Source organism: Penicillium daleae (assembly GCF_028827525.1).
Source record: "Penicillium daleae strain IBT 16125 chromosome Unknown utg000007l_segment0_segment0, whole genome shotgun sequence".
NCBI lineage: Eukaryota > Fungi > Ascomycota > Eurotiomycetes > Eurotiales > Aspergillaceae > Penicillium > Penicillium daleae.
In genome coordinates this window covers 1096179-1121644 of record NW_026623155.1, presented here as the reverse complement: position 1 = coordinate 1121644, position 25466 = coordinate 1096179, and the positions used below count along the sequence as shown (strand labels likewise).

At 49.7% G+C, this 25466-nt stretch overlaps 9 protein-coding genes across 9 annotated transcripts; 6 read left to right on the top strand and 3 right to left on the bottom strand.

Annotated features, from left to right (window-relative positions):
* Positions 1–121: 121 nt before the first annotated feature.
* N7458_007571 (NAD(P)/FAD-dependent oxidoreductase) lies at positions 122–1559 on the top strand (the record flags this gene model as incomplete). Its single annotated transcript, XM_056910953.1, has 3 exons — positions 122–929; positions 991–1234; positions 1295–1559. The coding sequence occupies 3 exons, from the start codon at positions 122–124 to the stop codon at positions 1557–1559; spliced, it is 1317 nt and encodes a 438-aa protein (XP_056763779.1).
* A 501-nt stretch (positions 1560–2060) lies between these two features.
* Positions 2061–4035, top strand: ilv3C (putative dihydroxy-acid dehydratase; the record flags this gene model as incomplete). Its single annotated transcript, XM_056910952.1, has 3 exons — positions 2061–2475; positions 2562–2773; positions 2851–4035. 3 exons carry the CDS (start codon positions 2061–2063, stop codon positions 4033–4035), a joined length of 1812 nt encoding a protein of 603 aa, XP_056763778.1.
* Positions 4036–5016: 981 nt separating this feature from the next.
* Positions 5017–7938, top strand: N7458_007569 (WD40 repeat domain-containing protein; the record flags this gene model as incomplete). Its single annotated transcript, XM_056910951.1, has 8 exons — positions 5017–5056; positions 5120–5277; positions 5336–5487; positions 5545–6491; positions 6541–6675; positions 6725–6856; positions 6915–7213; positions 7282–7938. 8 exons carry the CDS (start codon positions 5017–5019, stop codon positions 7936–7938), a joined length of 2520 nt encoding a protein of 839 aa, XP_056763777.1.
* Positions 7939–8289: 351 nt separating this feature from the next.
* Positions 8290–9398, top strand: N7458_007568 (uncharacterized protein; the record flags this gene model as incomplete). Its single annotated transcript, XM_056910950.1, has 2 exons — positions 8290–8566; positions 8635–9398. 2 exons carry the CDS (start codon positions 8290–8292, stop codon positions 9396–9398), a joined length of 1041 nt encoding a protein of 346 aa, XP_056763776.1.
* A 478-nt stretch (positions 9399–9876) lies between these two features.
* Positions 9877–11644, bottom strand: N7458_007567 (uncharacterized protein; the record flags this gene model as incomplete). Its single annotated transcript, XM_056910949.1, has 2 exons — positions 9877–11326; positions 11385–11644. 2 exons carry the CDS (start codon positions 11642–11644, stop codon positions 9877–9879), a joined length of 1710 nt encoding a protein of 569 aa, XP_056763775.1.
* A 724-nt stretch (positions 11645–12368) lies between these two features.
* Positions 12369–12976, bottom strand: N7458_007566 (uncharacterized protein; the record flags this gene model as incomplete). The annotated part of the gene is made up of 2 exons (XM_056910948.1): positions 12369–12758; positions 12803–12976. 2 exons carry the CDS (start codon positions 12974–12976, stop codon positions 12369–12371), a joined length of 564 nt encoding a protein of 187 aa, XP_056763774.1.
* Positions 12977–13872: 896 nt separating this feature from the next.
* On the bottom strand, positions 13873–16469 carry yme2 (uncharacterized protein; the record flags this gene model as incomplete). Its single annotated transcript, XM_056910947.1, has 3 exons — positions 13873–14429; positions 14482–16227; positions 16289–16469. Coding segments are annotated over 3 exons (2484 nt in total), but the record flags the coding sequence as incomplete, so codon positions are not given.
* Positions 16470–16710: 241 nt separating this feature from the next.
* N7458_007564 (EMI1 family protein) lies at positions 16711–17367 on the top strand (the record flags this gene model as incomplete). Its single annotated transcript, XM_056910946.1, has 1 exon — positions 16711–17367. The coding sequence occupies one exon, from the start codon at positions 16711–16713 to the stop codon at positions 17365–17367; it is 657 nt and encodes a 218-aa protein (XP_056763772.1).
* A 718-nt stretch (positions 17368–18085) lies between these two features.
* Positions 18086–20406, top strand: N7458_007563 (uncharacterized protein; the record flags this gene model as incomplete). The annotated part of the gene is made up of 4 exons (XM_056910945.1): positions 18086–19073; positions 19144–19275; positions 19636–19957; positions 20010–20406. The coding sequence occupies 4 exons, from the start codon at positions 18086–18088 to the stop codon at positions 20404–20406; spliced, it is 1839 nt and encodes a 612-aa protein (XP_056763771.1).
* Positions 20407–25466: the final 5060 nt, after the last annotated feature.

Here is a 25466-nt window from a genome sequence, read left to right as displayed (position 1 = left end):
TTGCACGGTTCTCAATCATACACCACTCCGCTCTACTCTCTCTGCAAGAACCGCCGTCTCATTGAGCAGCCGCCGAGACTCCCCTGCAACCTAAAGAACCCACCATCTAGTTTTGCTTAAAATGAGCTCAAACAACCCCTCATACCTCATCATTGGGGCCGGTGTTTTCGGTGTTTCAACCGCCTATCACCTTATCCAGAAATACCCCAATGCCTCGGTGACTCTGGTTGACCGCGATGCATACGACGCCGAGTCGCGGGTAGCTGCATCCTGGGACTGGAATAAGGTTGTCCGCGCCGACTACGATGACAAGGTCTACTGCAGACTTGCTCTCGAGGCGCAGGACATTTTCAAGTCTGACCCGCTTTGGCAGCCTTATTTCCACCAAACTGGTGTATACTGGACATGCCGCAGTGACTATGCGCAAGACGTTATCAATCACCACAAGGAGCTTGGCCGCAATGATGATATTATTGCCCTGCCTGTTGCTGAGGCGCGGAAGCTTTATGGTGGATTGTTTGACAATGCTGATTATACTGGCGTTAAGGAGGTTCTCATTAATAAGGCCAGTGGCTGGGCTGCTGCTGGCGATTCTCTGCAAGCCGTTACCAAGAAGTGCCTCGAATTGGGCGTCAAGTATGTGACCGCCGAGGTTGCCACGCTGGAATTCAACGGTCGTGGCTCTTGCACAGGCGCCAAGACGAAATCTGGCCAGGTTTTGTCTGCTACGCATGTTATCGTCGCTGCGGGCGCTTTCACGCCTACGTTGCTCGAGTGGAGTGCTGCGAGCAGTGGTAATGCAGGTCTTCGGGCTGGAGAGCGGATTTTGGCTGCAGGTATCACGACTGGAATGGCGCAGCTTAACAAGGAGCAGTATGCGAAGTTTAAAGATATGCCTGTGGGCTTCCAGGGTTATACCCCCAACGAGGGTAAGTTATCTGATCATTGTATTGGTATATTTATGGATTTGCTGCTAACTGTTCTCTGCAGGCAAGCCGTTTATTGGTAGTCTCCCACCTACCAAGGATGGAGAGCTTAAGTGGTGGGGATCCAAGATTTTCACAAACACCCGAGAGGTTTTGCCAGGTCGTCACATCTCCTCGCCTCCACCTACACACGACTACAACCAGTGGAAGGTCCCCGGACCTCTCAAGCAGGACATTATCGAGTCTAGGAATCTGTGGTATGGACCCGCAAGCGCAGACTGGGAAATGACGAAACACAGAATCTGCTGGTAAGTCCTCCTTCTAACTAACACCTCTTCACTTACGGTTTAATATCTAACGCTCAAAAGGGACGCTTTCACCACATCCTCCGACTTTATCATCTCTCCCCACTCTGCCTCTAAGGGACTGTACGTTGCAACGTGCGGTTCATTCCATGGTTTCAAATTCTTCCCTGTGCTGGGCAAGTATATCACCCAGATGCTTGAAGGCGAGTTGGAGCCTGAATTGGTGGAGAAATGGGCCTGGGATCGACAGCGCCCTGATTCTTCGCAGAATGTGGAGTATCCTAACTCTGAGATGAGGCATCTTTTGGGACCTGTGGCGAAGCTGTAGTGGGAAGATAAAGCGTGGGATGAAGAGCGAAGCTGCATTGGATATGGATACGCGTTTGCGTAATGTAATTGATGAATTATATGATTAGCATAGAGCAAGATTGTATTGTTTTTATTATTTGTGGTCTATGCGCATTTTGATATGGCAGCGTACGTGCAACTCCGGAGAATTTGGAAGCTTCGGCTGAGCTTCCAGGTCACCGAATCAGTGAGGAAGGAGGCAAAAGTCAATTGTTCAATTATGATCGGCAGGTTTTCAAATCGCCGATGACCAATGGCAAAGGTATACGATATTCAGCGTCGAGGCAAGCTCCGACCAAGTACACTAGCAACCTACGAGTGCGGGGTGAAGGCACGGAATTATATCCGGTCGGAGTTGGGCCGAATGACACCATCCACTCAGCAAATGGGCATATATAAGCCTCCAGACTAGTGAACAAGCAACACAAACTATTACAGGGGCTGGCATACAAAGTCTTCCCTAATAGAATATCAATTCACCATGACTGAAAACGAACCCGAACCCAATCGGGACTACGACCTCTCAACCCCTATCACATCCACCTCCGGCCTACGCCAAGGCCTAACATCCTACGGAGACGCCCATTTCTCTCTCTTCCTCCGCAAAGTATTCATCAAAGCCTTAGGTTATTCCGAAGACGCCCTTTCACGGCCCATAATCGGCATCATCAACACATTCTCCGGTTTCAACCCCTGCCATGCCAATGTGCCTCAGCTTATCGAGGCCGCCAAGCGCGGCGTGCATCTGAGTGGCGGGCTGGCGGTCGAATTTCCTACTATTAGCGTCCATGAATCGTTTTCTCATCCGACGAGCATGTTTTTGCGGAATTTGATGAGTATGGATACTGAGGAGATGATCAAGGCGCAGCCTTTGGATGCGTGTATTATGATTGGAGGTGAGTTGACTCTGATGTTCTTGTTGGTTGTTTGATGTCATTGGGAATAAGTAAAGCTCTGTGATTATTTTTCTAATATCATATAGGCTGTGACAAGACTGTCCCTGCGCAATTGATGGGTGGAATCTCGGCTAATAAGCCGATTCTACCGCTGATCACCGGTCCAATGTTACCCGGCAGTCATCGTGGTCAGAGAATTGGAGCATGCACGGACTGCCGTAACAACTGGGCAGCATTCCGGGCAGGTGAAATCGACGTTGAGGAGATTTCCGCTATCAATGAAGAGCTTGCACCAACGGTATGTTTTCTTCCTCATTTCCCTCTCTAGCTATTTTATTGGGTATGGCCAAAGACTAATGCGAGTTTCATTGCTAGATCGGCACCTGCGGCGTCATGGGAACAGCCAGCACCATGGCATGTGTCACTGCGGCGCTAGGGATGATGCCTCTTCGAGGGGCATCTGCGCCAGCCGTGTCCTCTGCTCGACTACGAATCGCAGAGGAAACGGGTGCAAATGCAGTAGCTGTTGCAAAAGCTCATAGGAAGCCCCAGGAGATACTGACCAAGGAGTCCTTCTTGAATGCAATCACGGTGCTGCAAGCGATAGGTGGATCGACAAATGCTGTTGTTCACCTATTAGCAATTGCCAACAGGCACCCGGATCTGCAAGGCGTGATAACCCTGCAAACCATTGAAGAGATTGGCAGGAAGACTCCCCTGTTGATCGATCTCAAACCTAGTGGAGATAATTATATGAACGATTTCCATAATGCGGGGGGTATGTTGGCGCTGCTACAAGTTCTCAGGCCGTTGCTTCACCTATCTGCAAAAACCATCAGTGGTCAGACTCTGGGGGAAGTTCTGGATGCAGCTTCATCCAAGAGACTTTCCTTTGAGCAGCATATCATCCGGCCACTTTCGAATCCCCTTTATCCCGCGTCTTCGCTGGCCGTCCTTTACGGCAATCTTGCTCCCAACGGTGCAGTGGTCAAGGCTTCCGCATCAAAATATCGATCATTACTCTCTCACACCGGCTCAGCAGTGGTATTTGAGAATTCCGCCGATCTCGCCCTCCGTATTGACGATCCCGATCTTCCAGTCACCAAGGACAGCGTGTTAGTTCTCAAAGGCATTGGCCCAATTGGCAACCCGGGCATGCCCGAAGCAGGGCTGATTCCAATCCCGAAGAAGCTGGCTGCTGCGGGTGTGAAGGATATGCTGCGCTTGTCTGATGGACGTATGTCGGGAACTGCGGGGGGTACTATTATCCTCCATATCTCGCCTGAAGCAGCGCTGCCAGAGTCACCGTTCGGAGTAGTCGAGACGGGTGACTTGATTACCTGCGATCTTGAGAATCGAAGACTTCATCTCGATGTTTCAGATGAAATTCTACAGACTCGAATCGCGAAACGAAAGCAGGCTTTGGAAAGTGAATTAGGGCCGGTTCGAGAAAGACAGCAAAGAAGAGGGTACCGGGGTTTGTATGAGCGATCGGTGAACCAGGCGCATGAGGGAACGGACTTTGACTTTCTTACTGCCAACGGTGGCTCAGGTCAGTAAACTACTATAGAAATCATCTGCAGAGTATGCTCTTCCCAAAAAATCCACGAGATAACAAGAACCCAGCAAATGAAATGCGAACCCTGTAGATGTTATAGCCCGTTTCCAGTCCCTCCCAGTAATCCTCCACCTCTGCGGTCTAGTGGTATAAGAGACCATGACGCTCCTGCCGAGTTTCCCACTAGACTCTCCCCTTCCAGGAGGGGTCCTCAGAGGTGGAGGGTTACTCCCTTTTATGCTCGCTAGACAGAGGTTAGCACCGCGGTCTACTTTTCGCGCTTTTTGAAATATGATTCTTAGATCAATATAATCCTTAGATCTAGTAGAGTATACCAAGCAAGCTCTTTCTTTAAGTTTTTAAATATGTATATTGATTGTGTAAAGATAGTATTTGTTGAGTGTGAGCATCGTGGTGAAGTCTATGAGCATCGTAGGGTGTCGCGAAATGTTTGTATGGTGACACAGGAGTCGTGGGTTCGATTCACGAGCGTGGGGAACTTTCTGTCCTAGATTTTTCTGGTGATGATCTCTTCACGAATCATGATGTAGATTGACTCGTACATATGAAAGTGCGGATTCTGGTGGTACACATCCAGTCCCAGCTGGGTTTGCAGCAGCAGTTGAGAAGCTCCCCCAGGATTCCAATATCTCAGGTCCCTACCACCATGTACTGGAATTAAGCGTGTTGTGTAAGTCAAGGTTTCTGAGAAATGTCGTTAATCGAATCAGTAACAGTGAAAATAAGTAGAGATGGATATGTATGAGATGCAAGTATAGATCTGGTGGCGTGCCCTGAACCCTACCTTTCCCAATCGGGTTAAATCCCTTGCGCGCGCGTCGCGAACGCGTCTCCGCCGGACAAGTCGATCATCAACTCCCGGACACTGCGACACTGCGAGAGCGATTGGACAAGCCCCGGATGTTCTGATTGCGATTACACCTTGTGATTATCGAAATTCGAAGCGTGGAACCCAACTTGTCATGAGTTTCGATCCGCTTCGCCCTCGGGGCCGGCCAGCCCGTAAGTCGCGCAGTTGGACACCCTACAAGCCCTCATACTAACAACTTGGCTGTTGCAATATAGACACCCCGGGAACGACGGTACTGACATATACCCCCGACGGACGACGCGTTATCACTGGTGGCTCAAACTCGGCCATTCGCATCTACACGGTCGATCAGGATGGAGAACCCAAGACGGTGGATGGGAGCATTGACGGGCATTTCGCAATCGGTGCTACGGTACGGCAATGTGCAATTTAATGGACAATGGCAGGGGAGAACTGACAGATCGATCTAGAATGAAATACTTCTTCTGGGCGCTGAAGATGGAACTGTCTGGTCCTACGATGCTGTCTCGGGGAAGATGGGAGGCCTGCTTGTCCGATGCGCTTTGCCCGTGAGAGACATTGCGGTGTCTCGCGATGGCGTGTGGGTTGCGGTTGCAAGCGAGTGAGTCTCTCGATCCGGAGGCTTTAAACGCAAGACGCTAATTAATTACGACTTTAGTGAACTAACGGTCAAGATCGTCAAAATCGAGGACATGACCCAGGTGAAATACCTGCGGGAACAAGGAAAGGGAACAAAGCACGTCACTTTCGACCCTAACGCGCGCTATGTGACCGTATCTGGGACAGACGGCATTCTTTATGTCTATTCCTTGACAAACGACGAGCCGGAGGTGGTCCGCAAACTCGATGGGGTGATTCGAAAGCTCGAGCCAGATGCTGAAGCCACAGCTAAAGCTGTCTGGCACCCAGACGGTACCGCATTTGCCGTTGCAGAGGCCACCAGGGATATTTCGATCTATTCGATCTCGGACTGGAAGAAGGAGAAGACCTTTGCTGGCGGCCACAGTGGGGATATCACATCGCTCAGCTGGGCGCCCAATGGAACCTTACTCGCATCTGCAGGAGCCGATGGACGGATTGTGCTCTGGGAAACGAAAACGCAGAAAATTATCCAGCGCTATGACTTTGGAAATGTGCTTAATCTCGCCTGGCACCCGACCAAAAACTCTCTTTCGTTTACTACCTCGGATGGTGAATTGTTCATCTACGACAACTTTGTTCCCAAGGACTACGAGTCCCAACTGCAGAAGCCCCTGCAGGCTGCTCCGATATTCCCAGGCCCTTTGACTGAGATTTCGAATAATGTGCCACGAACACTGGCGGAGCGCTCCAAAGAGGCATTCCAAAGGCCCACACGGATCGGCTCGCCCGACTCACTTGATGATATCCTGGGCGATGACGAGGAGATGCGTGATTTCGTCGACGACGATGATGGAGCGGGATATGCAGAGGAGATCAACTTGTACGGCAAACGACCAAATGATTATCTGGACGATCTAGATGCGCCCGACAACAAACGTGTTTACTCAGCCTCCTTGCAACCCAAGGCCCATCCACCACTTCAGCCTGGCAGTACGCCGTGGGCTGGCAACAGACGATATTTGTGTATGTATATCCAATTCGTACCAATGATAACTCCTGCTAACATCGTCAGGCCTGAACCTGACGGGTGCTGTCTGGACTGTGGATCAAGAAACACACCACACGGTGACTGTAGAGTTCTATGATCGAGAGCTGCACCGGGACTTCCATTTCACCGACCCATATCAATATGACAAAGCGTGTCTTAGTAAGTAGCAATCAATCCCATGATAATCTCTTCTCCTGACCGACGACAGATGAGAACGGCACACTTTTCGCCAACAACCCTTCTGATGGTAGTCCTGCCACAATCTTCTACCGGCCACATGAGACATGGACCGCGCGAGCAGACTGGCGGACACAACTGCCCAAGGGAGAGATGGTTCGAGGTTCGTACAGGATAAAGAGCTCTCTTTGTGAAAATCTTATGCTGACTGTTGGCACAAGCTTTGGCTCTGAGTGAGTCTTATATTGTTGCAGTGACAACGAAGGACTATGTGCGCGTATATACTCTTTTTGGCACTCCATTCCGAGTGTACCGACAGAAGAGTCAAGCGGTGACCTGCGCTGCTTGGCGAGACTACATTATGACCATCGGAAACGGACCTGTTGGAGCGGATGGTCGACATGCAACCTTGCAATACACCGTTGAGAATGTCAAGCGTGACGAGATCTGTCAAAATGAGGATGTAGTTGCGCTGCCCACGGGAGCACAGCTACAGAGTGTCTTCTTCTCTGACACAGGAGTACGTTATATCTATATCGATTCTATCCATAAAGAGTTTTAAAATGACCGACACTAACCTTTCTGCAGGATCCTTGCATTTACGACTCGACCGGTGTCTTGGTAGTGCTGCAGCATTGGCGCACACCCGGGCAAGCCCGATGGGTGCCTCTCCTAGACACAAAGCAGCTCTCCCGACTTGCAGGCGGCCGCAAAGAAGAAGCATACTGGCCCGTTGCCGTCGCGCAAGAGAAATTCCATTGTATCATTCTCAAGGGTGGTGACAAAAACCCGTACTTTCCACGACCGCTGCTCAGCGAATTCGACTTTGAGGTCCCTGTCTCCAGCAATCCGCCCAAAGATCCTAGCGATGAATCTGAGGGTGCAGGTAACGAGGGCTCACAGTTCGAGGAGTCTTTCGTGCGTGGTAACATTCTTCTCTCGCTCTTCCGAGACCTCATATCCTCTACGAATGCCACGGCTAGTCAACGTGCCGAGCTGGCGCGTAAGGAACTGGAGCTTGACAAGACTCTTCTTCAGATGCTGGCCATCGAATGTAGAGAAGGTGAAGAGCGTGGTATGAAGGCACTTGAACTGGTGAGTATGATGAATGATCGCAACGGCAAGATGACGGAGGCAGCTGCCAAGGTCGCACAGCGCTATGGCAGAGGCGTCCTGGAAGACAAGATCCGCGACATGGCAGAGCGACGCATAATGGGCATGGGCGATGACGATGAATTGGCTTGAGGTGGGAACTGGTCTTGGGATACCAAGGATAAATCGTGAAACGTTATGATATGAGCAAAATTGGATTTGACAGTATTCAATCCGGATACCCTCGCTTATTGTAGAATTCTTCAAAGTAGAGTGTTGTACATAGTATAGTTTCGTCTCGTGTTCCTATTTGTCACTCCGAGCACGAACAACACATTGTATACAAAAGCGCTGCGATTGGCCCGCAGATCCCGATGAAAAGCTGAGAAACCGGGAAGGCGGAGATCTCGACCGCCGCATCTGCAACTCCTCACACTCTCTCCAACAACCTCCACCCCATGGCATGATCGCAATCTCGAGCTCAACTGCTCACTGCAAGGCAGAATGCCGAAGCTGCCGTCGCACTCGCGCTCCCTACGCCTGGCGCTGCAGCCATCGAGAGCGGCAGGCCGCTCGGTCACTTCCTCCCCGCGGAGAAGACTCGCTCATCCTCGTTATGGTATCCTGAATGATCCGTGGCTACCTGTACCTTCTACGGTGCCTCTTCCAACAGCTTATTTCTCACCGACTAGGCTACGCAAAGATTTGAATGGGTTAGGCGGAGCTCCTGGGAACAACGATCACAAGCCGCCAGATGAGCGGGTCTTGAAGCTTGGAAAGAGTGAGCGCCAATTAATTTGCCTTTTATTCAGAGTTGCAGTGTCGCTAATCAGCTCTTCAATATTACAGCTCTAAGAACACTATCTCCTCTTCTCCCAACGATTCTATACAATACCCTCCCACCCGAAATCCTCGCCCCAAGCGTTAACCTCCACCTCTTCCCATCAACCCACCCACATCTCCCCACCGTCAAGGGACGCACATTATACCGCGCCGCGCTGTGGACCGTCCCTGTAGCATGGAGCAGCGTTCCACTCGTGGGAAACGTGAAACTACAAATCCTGAGCGAGCGCATCGTGCGTGCGGGAACAATTCTCGACCCAAAGCACGAGGACCAACATGACTGCGGCGATGAGCGGCTGGTCGTACGATGGAGAACGGAGCCGCGCACGGATAGCCGGCCATTCCATGATGCGAAAACATCCCTTGGAGCGCAGAGCGATAGCCAAAGTTCATCACAGTCGAGTAATGCCGGAGCAGGCTTGACGCCTGGACAAAGTCAGCTCTCATCTTCGAAGAATGGGACAAATAGAGGGCTCAGTGTGCTGCTCGGTGGTGAAGAGCCTATTTTCAAGCTCTCCAAAGAAGGGCAGTTTACGGGGTTATTCATCTTCTCGTTTGATGAGAAGGGTCGCATTTTGACGCATACTATTGAGCATGCTGATGAGGCGGAGGGCTGGGATCGGACCTCTAAGTTTGTCACGTTGACTGACTGGCTTATTGGGAAGGCTCGTGAATCTCTGGATCCAACGCCGGATCCCGGACTGGCGATGTCGTGTGAGCACTATGAGTTGGGCCCCGGTCACGCAGAATATCGTCGTCGTCGATCATGAACCTTGACGAGTTCTACAGGTCGATTCCATGCATATGCTTCATGAAATTGATGCTTAGTGGGCACTATCCAAAGGATGCCATACGTGCTCATTTTTGAGTACCGAGATCTCATAAGATCATACGTCTCCACACTTCCTCAACAGACCTTGGCCTTCGATGGAGCAAAGCTCATAATTCTAGGACGATCTTTTATGTTGTATCACCATATTCACCTCCGGCCCTTCTTCATGTTGATGCGCCTTTGCCTAAGTCATGGACTTTGCAATCCACATCTGTCTTTCATCGCCACTCTTGTTATATTATCAACGTGTACTATACCCTCTGTCTGATATCTTTGTTGAAATGAACATTTCCAAACTTCGACAATAAGCGAAAAGTAGTGGTATAATCGAAGAATAATCAGAAACTAGAAGACTTAAGATATTGCTAGATCATTCTCAATTCACAAAGCGCTTTTAATTTGATCGCATCTGGATATTACACTCTCAACTGCATCTTCACCTTTACATCCTTGGCAGGCTGGAAAGTCCCCCACGTCGTCCAATTCTTCGGGACCACCAGACCATTTTCATCAGTAGAAGTAATATCCCACATCGAAACAATGCCCGCAGTGAACGCCAGGATCGCCCGCTCGGTAAGAGCATTATTCTTGCAACCATACAATCCATCTGCGAAAGGTGCAAGGCTAGCAGCATTGGCCCGCTTGGTGCCAGACACAGAATCCGTCACGATAAAGCGGAGAGGATCATACTGATCCGGGTTCGAGAACCGCAGCGGGTCATTGTGGTAGACACCATGAGGCATAATGACATTCTCACCCTTACGGAGCTTATATGTACGCGGCTGGGTGGCGTCTTCCGTAGACTCGGTAAGAGTCATATCTGTTTCGAGTTTTCTGAACGAAATACCTGCAGAGTGCAGACGGATGGACTCGTAGTAGCATGCCTTGAGGAGCGGGCATGAGTCCAGTACCTTTTCAAGGTCCATGTCGAGTCTGGGCGGCTCCTCGAAGGGGAAGCCGGTTTCTTGACGGCTTGGTCGAGATGACTTGACGCAGGTAGAAATCTCCTTTCGGATTTCTTTGAGGAGCTCGCTGTCTGCGAAGATGTGGGTGATTGTCCAGAACGTGATCTTGGATGTATATTCGATCACGTCCCAGTATAGAGATAGGTGGCCTGCTGCACTAGCGCTCGGGGAGAGTTCTAGTTTGCGGAAGGTCCTCATGCGCTCCTTTACCAGGTCGGATACGTCGTCGAGTTCGCGGAGCTCGATGCCGGGGTCGATTCCATCGTCCCAGGCGTTGAATGCCCGGTAGAATACCGACATCATATGAAGCAGTCGATCGCGTGCGGGAAAGCCCGCGGAAATATTCGGGGTTGTGGGTACCCATCGACGTAGACCCAAGAATAATGGGACGAAGTTTTTATCCAACGTCCACAAATCAGTGAGGAAAAGAGGGAAGTTCTCCACAAAAGCCTCGCTCATGAGAAAAGTGCTCAGATTTTGACCGACAAAGCTCCTGATGAGCTCGAAGAGCCTTGCCTCACAGGTGGATTGGTTTTCCTCGGACGTGGAAACGTGGCCATCGCGTTCCCATTGGAATTGGTCGACTGGGCTTCGGCTAAAGCTGACTAAATTTGCGACGTTGCGCTGCAACATGTTGATGATCGCGGTCGAGGCATCACTGATGAATGGCTCTCGGCTCATGATTCCAGATACATCATCACTGACTTCCTGGTTACGGGCCAGTCGCAAGTTTCGAATAAGGCTGCGATCGCCAAAGACATTTTGGAGGGCCTGATCGAGTAAGGGGGTACTAGATGCGTCCTGGGAAGAAAGAATGGTTTTCATCATTGATGGTGAGATCACGGTATCGTGAGTTTCACCACGTAGATAGACGCCAAATACAGACTCGCCCATAGAGTCACTGCGTTTTTGATTAGCATATAGAACGGGATCTTGCTGATATGAATGCTGGTACAAACCGTAATGATCCAAGAAGACCCTGATGATCCCAGAGGAATGAAATACCATGACCGACCCATGGGAACCAGTAAGGCGCTAATCGTGAAGTTCGAGGCTCTGCTGGATCATGGACACGCTGGCGGCTCTGTAACCCCGAGATGACGCGGGTCGCGATGCATGAAAACACAAACACAGCAAAGGTCGTGGTCCAGGTCAACTCCGACAGACCGTCTCTCGCAGTTTGAATCAGCCCTTGGGCCGAAATATCGTGAATCGCCATGACTGTGATCGGCGTACTGGGAGAGGAAATAAGAAAACAGCCTCGGATCGGGGTGTCCGTAAACACGGAATTCGTTGGCTCTTTTGTACCCCACACAGACTCGGAAGTAAATGGGAGAGGATAGACAATACAAATCAAGTTGTTTCCCTATTCAACTTATTCAAAATATTGTTCAGTTGCGGTCCCTTCTCAATGATGATTACGAGATTATCGCCTGAAGGGGCTTGTGGCTTGCTATTTTTAGCTGCAGAATTGTAATCCTCACCGCCTTCTCAACGACACAGGACGTCAAGTGGCCAGATCTTTTTATTTGGCTATCGGTTGCTAATGTTGGGTTTTTTCTTAATTATTTGTATCATTTGAATGGCTGCAATAAGATCAGTCAGATTATTCATGGCACTGGCTCAAACCCCCACAAGATAACTGGTCAAGTTGCGCTATATATTTTGGAAGTGCCTAGCCTAGTATTTACTAGTGCGAGCGACGAATAGACTCTACCTTCTCGTGTCCTGTGATGTTTGCACAACTTCTTTTTGTGGGTATATGGTGGAATGCCACACAGGCTTAAAATTAGGACTGAATTACTGTAAGGAAAAGGAGAAAACAAGAAAGAAAGACACTCTCGTACGCTCAATAAGCTACAGGAAAGCAATCTGCGCGGCAAGGAAAAGCAATTAGCAAGATCTGCAAAAGCAGTTTTCCAAAATGGACTTGTAATTCGGCCTTAACAAGTCACCGAAGTCGCCGGATATTCGGTGGGCTCGGCACTGAGACGCAAATGTCCCGTCCAAGTACCACCAAGCGTGAAAGCGCAGCAACCACGAGTTGCACCGTGTTCATGTAGGCGATAAGCACACTTCTTCACGGCCACCAGAATAGTCTTCTGCCCGGTCTGAGCATGACAGTTTGAGCCGCTTGTCGTAGCTTTGTAGGCGTAACCCCCGAAGTAGGTACCCTCGGTGTCGGCTCCAAAGTTCAGACAGCAAGAGTTCACGTCAGACTTGCTCTCAATCACGCCGGCAATAAAGTCGTAGATTTTGGGGTTGAGGTGGCCGCGACGATGGTAGAGGCTGCCGAGCTGATCACAGTTGCCGTGTGCATGGCTATCTCGCTTCTGGTGCCTTTAGACAGTGCGCTTGTATTATTGTAAAGCGATACATAGTTGGCGTTAATGGAGTCAACAGTCACCGTCAGACTGGAACCTTCGCCTGCCCAGTCTTCAACAATAGGGAAATAGGTCACTGTTTGAGTTCCTTGGTCATATTCTCCACGACATCGGTCAATAAGACCAAATGCGAGGAGAGAAGAGATAACTTTGCTTGGGTTGACCATTCTCCCGAAGCTAATCGAATGACAATTGCACAGATATCAAGAAGCAAAACAGCCAACAACTCTTTAAATCCATGAAGTAAGACCCAGGCTCAGGGCAGTGAGAGAAATCAAAAAAGACGAAGAAAAGATTGAGGATAACTTCCCAGTGATCCCGGGATATCTCCTGCACTATAAGTCAACCTTCTTTCGCTGAGAGGCTTTGCCTAGGTTCCTTGGTTTCGATCCAGAATATCTTTAAAACACTCTAAAAAAGTAGGGCATCATAGCATACAATTCATTTGGACATCAAAGGTATACAAGTTCCACATTCCCGAACTAGTAAACTAGTAAGGCGGGGAGCTTGGGGTCCGCAAGCACATCAATTGGCTCTTAAGTGACTCTCGCTGGAGATCGACCTGGAAATAGTTAGCTCCCGGTTCGGACCGGTTCCATTAAGCCTCATCCTCTCACCTGTGGATAGCACAGTCTAGAATGGAGTAGATAAAATGGGTCGATTTTACCGGATTATGGCAGTGCATACGCGGCCTTTCAAATGCTTGCGCGGCCCTCAGAAGAGCGACTATTAGACGCCCTGTGAGAGCAATTAAATACTCCACTCAACCTACTGAGGGTGGATGAACTCGGTCGATCTAAAGGTGGGTGGGTATGGTGGGACAGATCGTTAGCGTAGGCAAATGTGAATTTCAATTTCGGTAGGGGTCGAGACCCGAGTGACATAACAACACCAAGAATGTATTGGGGCGATTTAGTACAGTACCTAGAAGTGATATATCTGATTACATATGCCAAATGACTATTCGACAGGTGGAGATGTCCCTATTTACAACAAATGTAAAACATGAATCTACAAGCAAAATGCAGGGTGTCTAGAGCACCACACCGCGCAAAGCCGCTGCTTATTTCTCGCTCTGAAGCATCCTGGCCAAAACCGCGCTGTCATGCTCATATTTGAGAATCTTAGACTGCGAGCCTTGGATCTTGCCCAGAAGCCATTCAATACGGGACGTCAGCTCCCGAGGCTGCTTCGGCAGGGATCCTAGCACCTGTAGCTCCTCCTCGTACTTTCTGATGCTCTTGTTCTCTTGACTAATGAGTTGTCCAAGGATCATAAGATCGAGACGGCCTTCAAGTGTCTTGTTTTCAATGAGTCGCTGGAAGGCAGCTTGGTAGACGGGCTTGCCGGGTTTGACCCACCCAGGGAAGCCTTTGACAGAGCTGACGGAGATCAGTTCGGCTTGCTGCAAGGCTCGAAGAGTAGCTTCGCCATTGTCTTTGAACAAGTCTGCGAGGAGGACTTTGTTGTAAAGGAGGGAACCATCTTTTGCGTGGGCAAGCGATTTAATCAAGTACCAGGCTTGTTCACGAGTCCACTGAGGAGTGACAGTATCGGTCGCGAGGATGAAGATCTTCATGATTTCCCAAGCTGACTGATCGATGATGCGATCCACCGCAGCTAAACAACGAGTCAGTATAAATCAATGGATCTGATGAGGGGTTAAACAAACCTTGAGGAGTCTCTCCGGCCTCAATTCGGTGTGCCATGAACTCAAGGTCGGTAATACGACCACCCAAGATCTTAATGCAGTCATCCAAACCAGTCAGATTTCGTGTGGGACTTTCTTTCTGATTGTCGACACCACCATCTGCTTCTGTATCAAGGTGGCTCATCACAAAGCGACGGCCAACTTCAAGAGAACAGTCACCCAAACCAATAGTGCGGAAGACCTGATTCGGAAGAGCCTTGCTGAGCGGCTTTGAGAAGGATGAGTCCGTAGTGAGGAAGATAACATGGGCGATATTCGCTGTCGTCAAGCCGGCCGCCCACTCGGTAAGCTTGTCAAGAACGATATCGCCGTCCGAGTCATATACAAAGTTTTCAATGACCACGACAGGTCTTTTCTCGGGATGTGCCTCGAGATATTCGTCATCGCTCATGTTGGCATCCTTGTCCTCTCTTCTTCGACCCTCCAGAGCTACCCGCTTCATAGCGACAGCCGTGTTCTGCCAGATCTTACTGAGCTGCGCGTCCACGGTCTCGCTGAATCCGGCCTTGGTACCAATCATTCCCTGAGAGGCCAAGTCGATGAGACTGCTGATGCTGTTCATCCAGGAAAAGATGGGTCGGTAGCCAACTTGAGCTGCAGCTGTAGAAATTGTGGCCGCATCACCTCGGGCATCTAGAAGCTGCTTGCAGTCAATGATGACTTTGTATTTGTGCTCTTTCAGTGCCTGTTCCAAAACCAATTCTCGCTTTCCAGAGCCGCGTGGACCGTGTATGACAATAAAGGTCTCAACAGTCTCTGTTAGCCAAGCTTGCAGTTGTGAGATCTCCTTTTGACGGTCTTTCCAGATGGCTGCCAGACCCCGTGAGTCCGTTCGGCGGTCTCCAAAGTACATTCTGTTGGCTTTGCTGACTTGTCTGCGGACCCATTGCACGACTGGATTGTCTTCGGTATGAAGCGTAGACTTGATTTTAATCTTGATGAAGAATGTGCGGATGGGATCAAAAATGATGACTGTGATGGTCGCCACCAATGCTGCTATAGCGGGGATCACGATTCGAGGGTGGTTGAAAATCCAATCTTTGATCATAGACAGCTTGATCTTACGCTCGTAGTTGATCTTGAAGCGAGTCCCGGTCTTGCCACCACCCTCTGCTTCGCGTACCACATACCCGTGCATGCAATTTCGTGCCATCACCGCGAATCGCAGGCGGCTGAATCGCAGAGTGGCATACCTCGGCTCGACCTTGGAATCACTGGGCTGAGAGTGAATGTCAAGAAGCTTTCCAAATGGTCGGAACAGAGTGTACAGAGCTTCATGTGTCAGCTCAACAGCCCCTCCTTCGGTGGAGTCTGGCAAGAATTCGATCTTCAATGACTGGCTGGGGATCCTCGTCAAATCCTCGATCCAAGGTCTTCCCTGCACAAGGTCGATTTCAGCCGTTTGGAATGGATTGTACCAAGGTTTTATCGGGTTCTTGCTTAAATGCTCTTGTACCGCTCCTCTAATGTCTTCATCGTTCATATCAGGTTTTCGGGCGTATTTGATAAACGCGCCTCCTTCTTTGTACCGAGGAACCACTTCCTTGATTTCGAGGCCAAGGCTACTTGGCAAAGCACGCTGTGCAATAGTGCTTGGATCTGATGCCGAGAGATCTGGATTGCTGATCCTTTGCAAGATTCCATCAAGAAACTGTATGTGACTAAGTGGACCCCGTAGGAACCAGTGTAGGTGGTGCGGGAAGATGTCTGATAGATCGTTGATTAGCAAATGGGGAGAATCATCCGACTTGGATCCGTTAAAACTTACTGTTCACATAGAAAATTCCTTCGTTCTGGTCGAGCTTGATATGACCTGCCCGTAGGGACGACGTCGAACGTATGCTGACTGGTGAGGTTCGCCCAAGCTGAGTCGCTCTCCATCCCAAGCTAGAAGGTTGGTAGACCCGGCCCACAGAGCTCCATAGTAAAGCCCTTGCAGATGGGCAGGCTCTATTAATGAGTGCAGGCCTCATTTCAAATATGGCACATATGGCCAAGCACAGGAAGTTGAAGAAAATCAGGAGTTCGTTCGATGCCTTATGAATGACGTCGCGGGATGCTCTTATCGATAAGGATTGTTGATCGTTATCTTCCAGGCACGTGACATTACTGATTATCGCTCGAAAACCGCGTCTCGGTGCCTTCGTTATCCTTGCGATCAAGCTATATTCCACAGAACAAACATCCAAGATGGGCTGGCTGTGGAACTCAAGTTCCCAAAAGGACACACCAAAAGAGGCGCCTGCGACGGCAACAAGCGTTCCCGAACCAACGCCTCAGATTGCACCACCACCACCCAAACGACTGTCCCCAGACGAACAAGCCGACCTTGAATTCAAGCAAATCCTCGCAGAGCTCCAACAGGCAGATGCCGAGCTGTCTGGTAACCAAAGACAAGGTCCAGAATCATTCAGTGGCTCAACCACCGCACCGGCCAATCCCGACACCGGCGCACCGCTAGCACAGCCTGCCTCCTCCATCGCCCCAGAATCCCTTTACGCGGACAGCATGTCCTGTCGAACAACCTTCGATTACGCTTTCTTCTGCCAATCATTCGGTGGACAATTCGTCAATGTCTATCGCTACGGCGAACTCCGGTCTTGCAGCGAGCATTGGGATAATTTCTGGCTGTGTATGAAAACTCGTGGATGGTCGGACGACTTGCGCAGGAAAGCAATCCGCGCGCATAACCAAAAAAAGGCAATCAAGTACAAGACTGGCCCCAGTAGTGAGGATGTCTGGGATGTCCGGCTGGAACCCGCCAAGAATTCCTTCAAGGGCGATTTTGCGGCCTTGGAGAAGGAGATGAAAGCTGAGGAGGAGATGAAACAAAATGCTGCTTCATGATGAGCGTCTGGTCAGCTCATTTCCCGTGAGACCAAATTGGGCCTGTCTCATGTATTTTTGCGTGTATATAATATTCCTCTTCCTTGCCCTGAGGTCTGTACAATAGTCTGATATTCTGGAAGTCTGTCGAGTTCTCCTCTCTAACATGATTAATGGCCTATCGTTACAGTTCGAGCTTCTTCGAACTTCAATCATCCGGCTCAGTCAATTCTAATGGTATGGACGATTGTGGGAACAGAATCGCGGGATGCATACTCGGTGGACATGTTTTGGTCATAGACTGATTCATTAATTGCACTCGAATTATCGAGCCAGCATGCCTCATAGCCGCCAAGCAGATTATGTAGAAGAGTATGTTGTCTTCACTTCCGGCATAGTAGAGTGCCAGCGCTTAATATCGCACACTTGTTGGTCCACGTCAGGTCTTGGCACACTGAGGCTGAAAGATCCTTGCCAACCAACCCCTCTTTTGCACCTCAGTCTCTCCTGCAATGGATCAGTCTTTCTATAAGCGCCATGGAAGGTCGTACCCATACTGATTTTCCTATTGTTGGTTAACGGTCAGTAAGCCATACAAATACACCCGCTCTTCCACTTTCGAACTATTGAGCTGGTCTCAGGACGAGCAACTATTTGAGTACCCCCACTCACGATATCGCAGGTTAATTTGCTGAGGAGTTTTTACTGTGCAATAAGAGAGATGAAATGATCAACGGCGATGGAGACTCTTCAACAATCACTCTTCTCCAATGACCAATACACAGTGGGATGGATCTCTGCGCTCCCAATCGAATTGGCAGCAGCCAAAGGGATGCTAGACGAGGAACATGGAGCTCCACAGACTCCTGCAGCAGAAGCAGACCAGAATTCATACCTTCTTGGAAAGATCGGGAGTTTCAAAGTAGTTGTCGCTTGCTTGCCCAAGGATCAAATTGGTTCGGTGTCGGCCGCTGTGGTCGCACGAGACATGGTCTCCACCTTTCCCAAGATACGAATTGGACTTCTGGTTGGAATTGGTGCTGGAATTCCAGATGAAGACAATGACATTCGGCTTGGCGATGTGGTCATTAGCAGTGATAAGGCCAGTGGAGGCGTTGTTGTCTATGATTTTGGAAAACGCCTCGCAGACGGCTCTTTCCAGAGCATCTCAACACTGAATCGCCCGCCTAGGTCGCTCAGCTCTGCCCTTGTTCAGCTCGAGGCGGCACATATGACACGCGAAAATCACATCTCACACTACATCGACACTATGCTTCTGAAGTATCCATTTATGCGAAAGGCTGGCTATGGCCGACCAACACAGGACACAGATCGCCTGTTCGAGACCGAATATAAACATTCCGCTGGTCGAACATGTGATAAATGCGATCCCTCAGAAGAGGTCTCTCGAGAGCCACGCTACGATGAGTATCCGGTTATTCATTATGGGACAATCGCCACTGGTGATTCTGTTATCAAGCATGCCCCTACTAGGGAAGAGCTCAAGCAGAAGCATAATGCGATCTGCTTAGAAATGGAAGCATCTGGATTGATGAATAATTTCCCATGTCTGGTGATTCGGGGGATTTCTGACTATGCTGATTCTCATAAAAATGATCGCTGGCATGCATATGCTGCTGCGGCCGCGGCTGGGTGTGCTAAGGAGGTTCTTCAATATGTCCAGCCCAAGGAGGTTGACATGGCATCTGCCGCTAACGAAGTGCTTGGTCAAGATACGAGCTTTGAGACTATTGGGTGAAATCAGTTCTGTATCAAATTGTTAACAATTACATCCAGTTTCTAAAGATGTATCTGAAATAAAAGCCGTGATCATGACAGAACGAGTCAAGAACATCCTTGACTGGATCAGCCCTCTTGATTTTAGTGTGCAACAGAAGCTGGCGTTCAAGACGCGCCAGCAAGGCACAGGTCTGTGGTTCTTGGATTCACCGGAGTTCCAACATTGGCTATCTGAGCCTAGGCAAGTCTTGTTCTGTCCCGGATCCCAGGAGCTGGAAAGACGGTAATGAGCTCAATCGTGATCGACTTTCTCAATAAAAAGTTCGAGAAGGATTCCGAGATGAAGGTAGCATTTCTGTTCTGCAGCTATCAATCCCAGCACGCCCAACAGCCTGCCGACCTGCTATCAAATATCCTGAGACAACTTGCGTACAAAGACAGTGGGAAGCTCTACTCGCATGTAGAGGATCTCTACGACGCAAGACTCTCGGCTGACTGGACAGCTCTAAGTCATGATAAAGTTAGCCCTGCACTAATTGCACACGCTAGGCCTATACAAGAGGATATTCATTGTGATTGATGGTCTTGACGAGTATCTTCCATCGAAACCAGAGGAACGGCGGAAACTACAATCAGAACTTTTCAAGCTACAGAATGATTTTCCAGTGAACATCCTGGCTACGTCGCGGTTTGTCTCTGAAATTCTAGGCGATTTCGAAGGATTCCCACGGAAGGAGATCAGGGCAGTTGATGAAGATGTCCTCAACTACGCAAATACACGAATTCCACTTTTGGTGCGCGGTACCATACCAAGCTATCCTGGAACCCAAGACGAGGTTCGGCAGAGCATTGTGTCGAGCGCAGATGGAATGTGAGTAAACAAAGTGACGGTCGTGAAGATGGAATTGTTGACATGTTCCCAGGTTTCTTCTTGCTACGCTACACTTGGATCACCTTATGGGATTTCCGACTGTAGGGGAATTGAAAGAGGCCTTGCCACTATTATCACGTGGTGAAAATGGTCTGTTCGGTGCATATGACTTGGCGATGAAAAGAATCAAATCTCAGCCACCAGCTTGCGGACAACTGGCAATGAAAGTTCTATTCTGGCTGACCTATGGCAGGCGGCCACTGCGTGAAAATGAGCTGCAACATGCACTGGCGATCCGAGAGAACATGGAAGAGCTCAATCTGGAGTTCATGCCACCGGCTGAGATGATTGATTCGTTTTGTGCCGGTCTGGTGATCCGAGAGAGCGACACCGGCATCGTTCGACTGGTCCACGGAATAACTCACCAAGTGAACCCGAAGTCATCGTGAATATATTGATCAAACACGGCGCGGATCCAAATTTCCACGGCCCTGGTGTTGAGCCCATTTTGTTTGCTGCTCTTGCGAATGGAAACAATTCATTGCTACAGCACCTCTTGCATGCCGGCTGTGATCCAAACTTACAGTCGGAAGATGGAGAGACACCATTGTATCGTGCCGCGGCATTGGGGTTAGAAGATCGCATACAAATGCTCTGTGCACATGGTGCAAATTCGAATCTGGCCAACAGATTTGGGCGAACCCCGCTGATGGTGGCTACCGTGCGCGGCCACTGGAAATGTGTATTGGTCCTGCTTTCTGTGAAAACAATACAGAAAGATGCGAGTGATATTCTTGGCCGCAGCGCGTCATCGGAGGCTCAAGTCAGAGGAACTCCCCTTGTCAAAAAGGTTCTACTTGATGGACATACCAACTCTAAAGATTTGGAAGCCTTGGAAGTTGAACAAAGCGTATCCAAATTGGAACAAGATCACCTATCCGAGACCTCTGAGGGGACCTCTGAAGAGGCATGTGAAAGGGTTTGCGAGATATGTGATGCCTTGGACATTGATGATGATGATCAAACAGACCTATGTCTTCCTTGTGACATCGGCGTGAATTACATACAGAGCTTCTGTCAAGAATGTTATAAGACTTCTCAGACATTCAAGCAACAAGAGTTGTCAGATCCACTCGTGATTCAAGAAAGTCGGACGGGATTTCAAAACACGCGCATCCACCCTTGAGCGGTGAAGTTTCTGGAGTATTTACGCTTTTCGTTATGGTATTACATTAAATCAATCCCTTTACTACATCTCTGGAGCCATGAGATAGAACATTTAGAAGATCCTGAGCTACTCGGTCTAAGACGTGCATGTCACATATTTGCACCGGCAGTTCGGCAAACCTCATCTACCTCCAGATCGAAAGTCTGAGCTACATTAACAACGTAGAGCTAGACAATGTTTTCATTTTAGAAATTCAAGTTCACCAGTCATAATTCGTAGGGAGATGTTCCTATTTATCCTTGTAGAACGAGCGCCGCCAAGCGCATATGAACAGGCCTGGACGAGAGGCCCTTGCATTATTGACCTGAATGCCTTTCTTGGCACCTGGCATTTGGCACGGTGAGCGACTGTTGATCTGTTTCAGTCAGCGCTGGGCAGCTGGGCAGCTAACGTCCATACTCTCTCTGGACAGTGAATTACGGACGGAACAGGAAGGAAACACATGCGACAAGAGCCCGCAAAGCTCTCCTCTCAAAAACCCGATATTCGGCTGCATGCTCGTACCTCACTTACCGTCTCTCGTTAACCAAAAAACACCGAGGAACTACGATCACGTCCTCGTCCTCAGTGACAGTTTAGTCTGGGGTAGCTCTCTCCAGTCCCGAAAACTCCCGATGCAGGCAGCTGCTCCGCCCCGTGGACTCGTCCGGACGCCGGTGAACCCAAAGCGGACTGGAGGCATCGGGAGAACCCGGGTGAGAAGAACTCGCCTGCAGCTGTGCAAGTTGACTGCCAGTACGCCAGTACTCCAGTACTACGGAGTACAGTACCTATTATAGTACTACTGTAACTTGTAAGCTGCTCCGTCGAGTGTTCCGTTCCACCCCCAGGCAAGACACGCACTGGTCGTCTTATGTTCACCTGCTACTTGATTGGAGGGGATCATGTAATACTCCACAATTGGTGGATCTCTGGCGCGGCGGAGACTGGAGTCGATCTGTTTAGTAGTAGACACAGTACTCCGTACTAGTAGTAGTAGTAGCGTAGCATGAGGCGTCTGTATCTCCGTATGTGCGGAAGAGTGTCCGGTTATTTCGCGGACGCCGTATGTGGTTGGTGCATCCTGTGCTTGTGCAGTTTGGGGTATGCAGGGCCAAGCTAAGATGGCTGGGTAGTGGGCACACGATCAGATTTTCGCTTCGATGCAAAGGACTGGACTACTGCCGAGGACAGTATTGGTGGCGAATGTAGATCGGGCTGCGTTGAGATCGTCTGTTTGTGATGAAGTGCTGTGCTGTATAGGCTGATATTCGCTGTTCTGTCTGTTAATGTCGAGGTTCAAATAGAATGGGAGGGTTAGTTGATGAGTCAATGGCTAGGCGGAAAGAGGATAAATATTCCATAGTTAGTATCAAGTATGGAGTATGGAGTACACTGCTTCCAGTAGAGTATACTCCAGTCCCGGCCGATAGCCGTGTCAAGAGCGGATGAGATGCCCGCTTGGATAGGAGACGAGGAGGTATTTCCCGTTGAACTAGCGCGGAGAGCAGAAGAAGGGGGAAAAAAAAAAAAGGAGAGAGACTGCTCCATAGCACTATAGGAATTACTCGGCTGTCGAGTGGAATTGAAGAATGAGAAATATGTTTATGTATTCCGATTTCCTAAGTGTTTGTGCACGTCCGCCCACGAGCTTATCAGAGACATCCCGCTTCACGTGTCAAGGAGTCAGGGCCGGAGGGCATTCCTCCGGGTGAATGCTTATGCTTAAGTCCGAGGGTGAGGGGTACAACAGTACTGGATACTGGACTGTGCTTGCTGATTACGGAGTACGGAGTATACGGGATTGGGTATACTTCCGGCTAAGCTATGCTGTGGTTAGTTAGGTTCGTGTATGCTACTGGATGCCTTGGTACTAAAATACAGTACTCAGATCTTTAGACTTAATCTGCGGGAAGTACGGAGTAATATTCAAAAAAAGTACGCAAGCCAGAGCCAAATTTCCTTTCGGACCAACCAAGACACATGCATAAGCACTTACCAGAATCCGTAAAGAGAATAGTGTAACTTATTCCCGACCAACTCCTCGACCCATTCTTTTTCTTTTCCCAGGCGCAGAATTTATATCTGGGGAAGAAGTCAAAGAAAAGAAAAAAAAAACGTGTAGGGAGGGGCTATGGGCCATGGATGGTGGATGGTGGGGGGCGGTTGATCCGGGGCAAATCTCTCCCCTCTCAAGTTTCAACGTTATAACCCGGGGGCATCAGGCGTCACAAGAAAAGAAAAAGAGATTTGGACGAGTGAGCGTGTCGGTAATTTCGACGAAGCCGCGATAAGCAGTTTGGATGACCTTAAAGAATGAGCTGGCGGAAACTGGTCAGGGCCAATCCGGTTGCAGGGCTGGCATGCCGGGGGGCGGCTGGGCAACCCCGAAATCGGGGGGAGTTGTTGAAGGTCGGGATTGGGGGGATTCGTTGGAGATCATTGGGTGCGACTCAGTAGTACTGTACTGTAGTCTGTTTTCTTTCGAAGGGAGGACTATACAGGGCAGTGTATTATTGGAGGGTTTGGAGGGTTTGATGGAGGAAGATCCCGGGGCGGCTGCTTGGCCGTTGTCGGAATGGCAGGAGGTCCTGTACAGGACTTTCCGTATAGACAGTGCTTTTTTGGGGATGGGCGGAGGAGCGGAGAGGAGAGGAAGTGGCCAGACTAGAATCGTCGATACAGTACCATGTCTGTACGGTTTGAGACGGTATTGGAAACGAGATGGAGGGTGCGTGGCTTAGATCGAGTCGCACGGTGCACGTTGGAGTGGGGACTGGAGGGGTTTAAGGTATAACGGAATCACTATTTCTAAGCTGTGCGAGGAACCGAGGACCGGGTCCATGGTTGCAATTCTGATTGTTTCCGAAGCAGTAAACAGTCCAAGTTGGTACACTTACCTCGACTCGACATTGAGACCGTCTAGTTTTCGGGCTTTGCACTATACGGTGTACACCGCTATTACCTGTACCTACCAACGTAGTAATTTCTTTCCTCCTGGCTGGAGTCCGTCTCTTCTGGGCACTTGTTCCGTCCGTGCCTGCCAAGTCCATAGGATTCTCTTTTCTTGTTTTGGTGCAACTACCTGTACAGTACATAGGTCATGCATATGCACTCCAAGCCTGTCCGTGTATGCAGATGCAGTACGGTACTGTCTACCCTACAGTGCCCGTGGAGCAAGCAGCTGCAGGGCAGGTTGTCCAAGCAAACCAGCGGCTCGGAAATTAGGGGCGATGAATTGGATTAAGCACTGCATCCTTGCCATCCGCCCCACCAGCCGCCCGGCCACTCGGGTCCGCAACGGGGGGAGCATGGGTTACGGAGTTTCCACAGAGTCGGCGAGGGGTAGAATATGTATGGTAGTAGGTACGGGAGTACTCCGTACAGAGTCTTGTATAAGCGAGTCAGCTACGAGCTGAAATACTACCGTCTTCTGTAACGAGGGGACTGGAAGAGGACCAATTTCGGGACGAAACAGGGCCGTTGGCCGTGCTTTTTCGTGTCTGACAGTCTTGCCTGTTTGCGGTCGGAGGGCCAATGAGGGCGTCGGAATTGCCGTGGCCCCACCAGCCGAACTGGTCAAGGGGCGAATGATCGGAGGCTCTGAGAAGGAGGGATATCGGAAATAGTTGATCTTCAAGAATGTGATGAGGATCATAGTCAGGGATATATTCCGAATGAGTATTCAGTATACTTCCTAGTAGCCGTAGGAGTAGGAAGAGGACCAGAGAGTACAAATACCGCCTTGGGAGAGTGGAAAAAGAAGGGTATCGATACGATACCATACACCCAGTACGGAGGAGTACTGGGCATCAGATCCCAGTACTCCTCCGTACTGTCAGTCTATTTCCACTTCAGCTCCACCGGAGGATCTTGACGTAGGAGAAAGCTAATCGTTTGGGCTCCATGGTTGCAAAGCCTCTCGTCTGATTGGTCCCGATCGGCTTATCTTTGAGGATTTGCCTGCCGTAATCATAATGATTATCATTACTCGACCCATTCTCTTCATCAGATTCTGGCTGAACTCCCATCCTTTTTGGTATGGGAAGACGCTTTCGTCCATTATTCTGGGTCTGGGGAATTGTGTATGGTCCGTAAAAAAAAAAAAAGGCATTGAACAATGACCCCGTAGTGGCTTCTTTACGATCCTATATTCCTTTGAGGCGGAAACCTAGAGGCAAGCAAATACAGACTGGTATTAACTCTTTCTCTCGCCCTCTCAATTCCTTGGTAGGTCCTGAACTAAGAGCAATTAAAGACCATCCATCAGATGTCCATTTGCCACGCCAACCCCACAGCGCC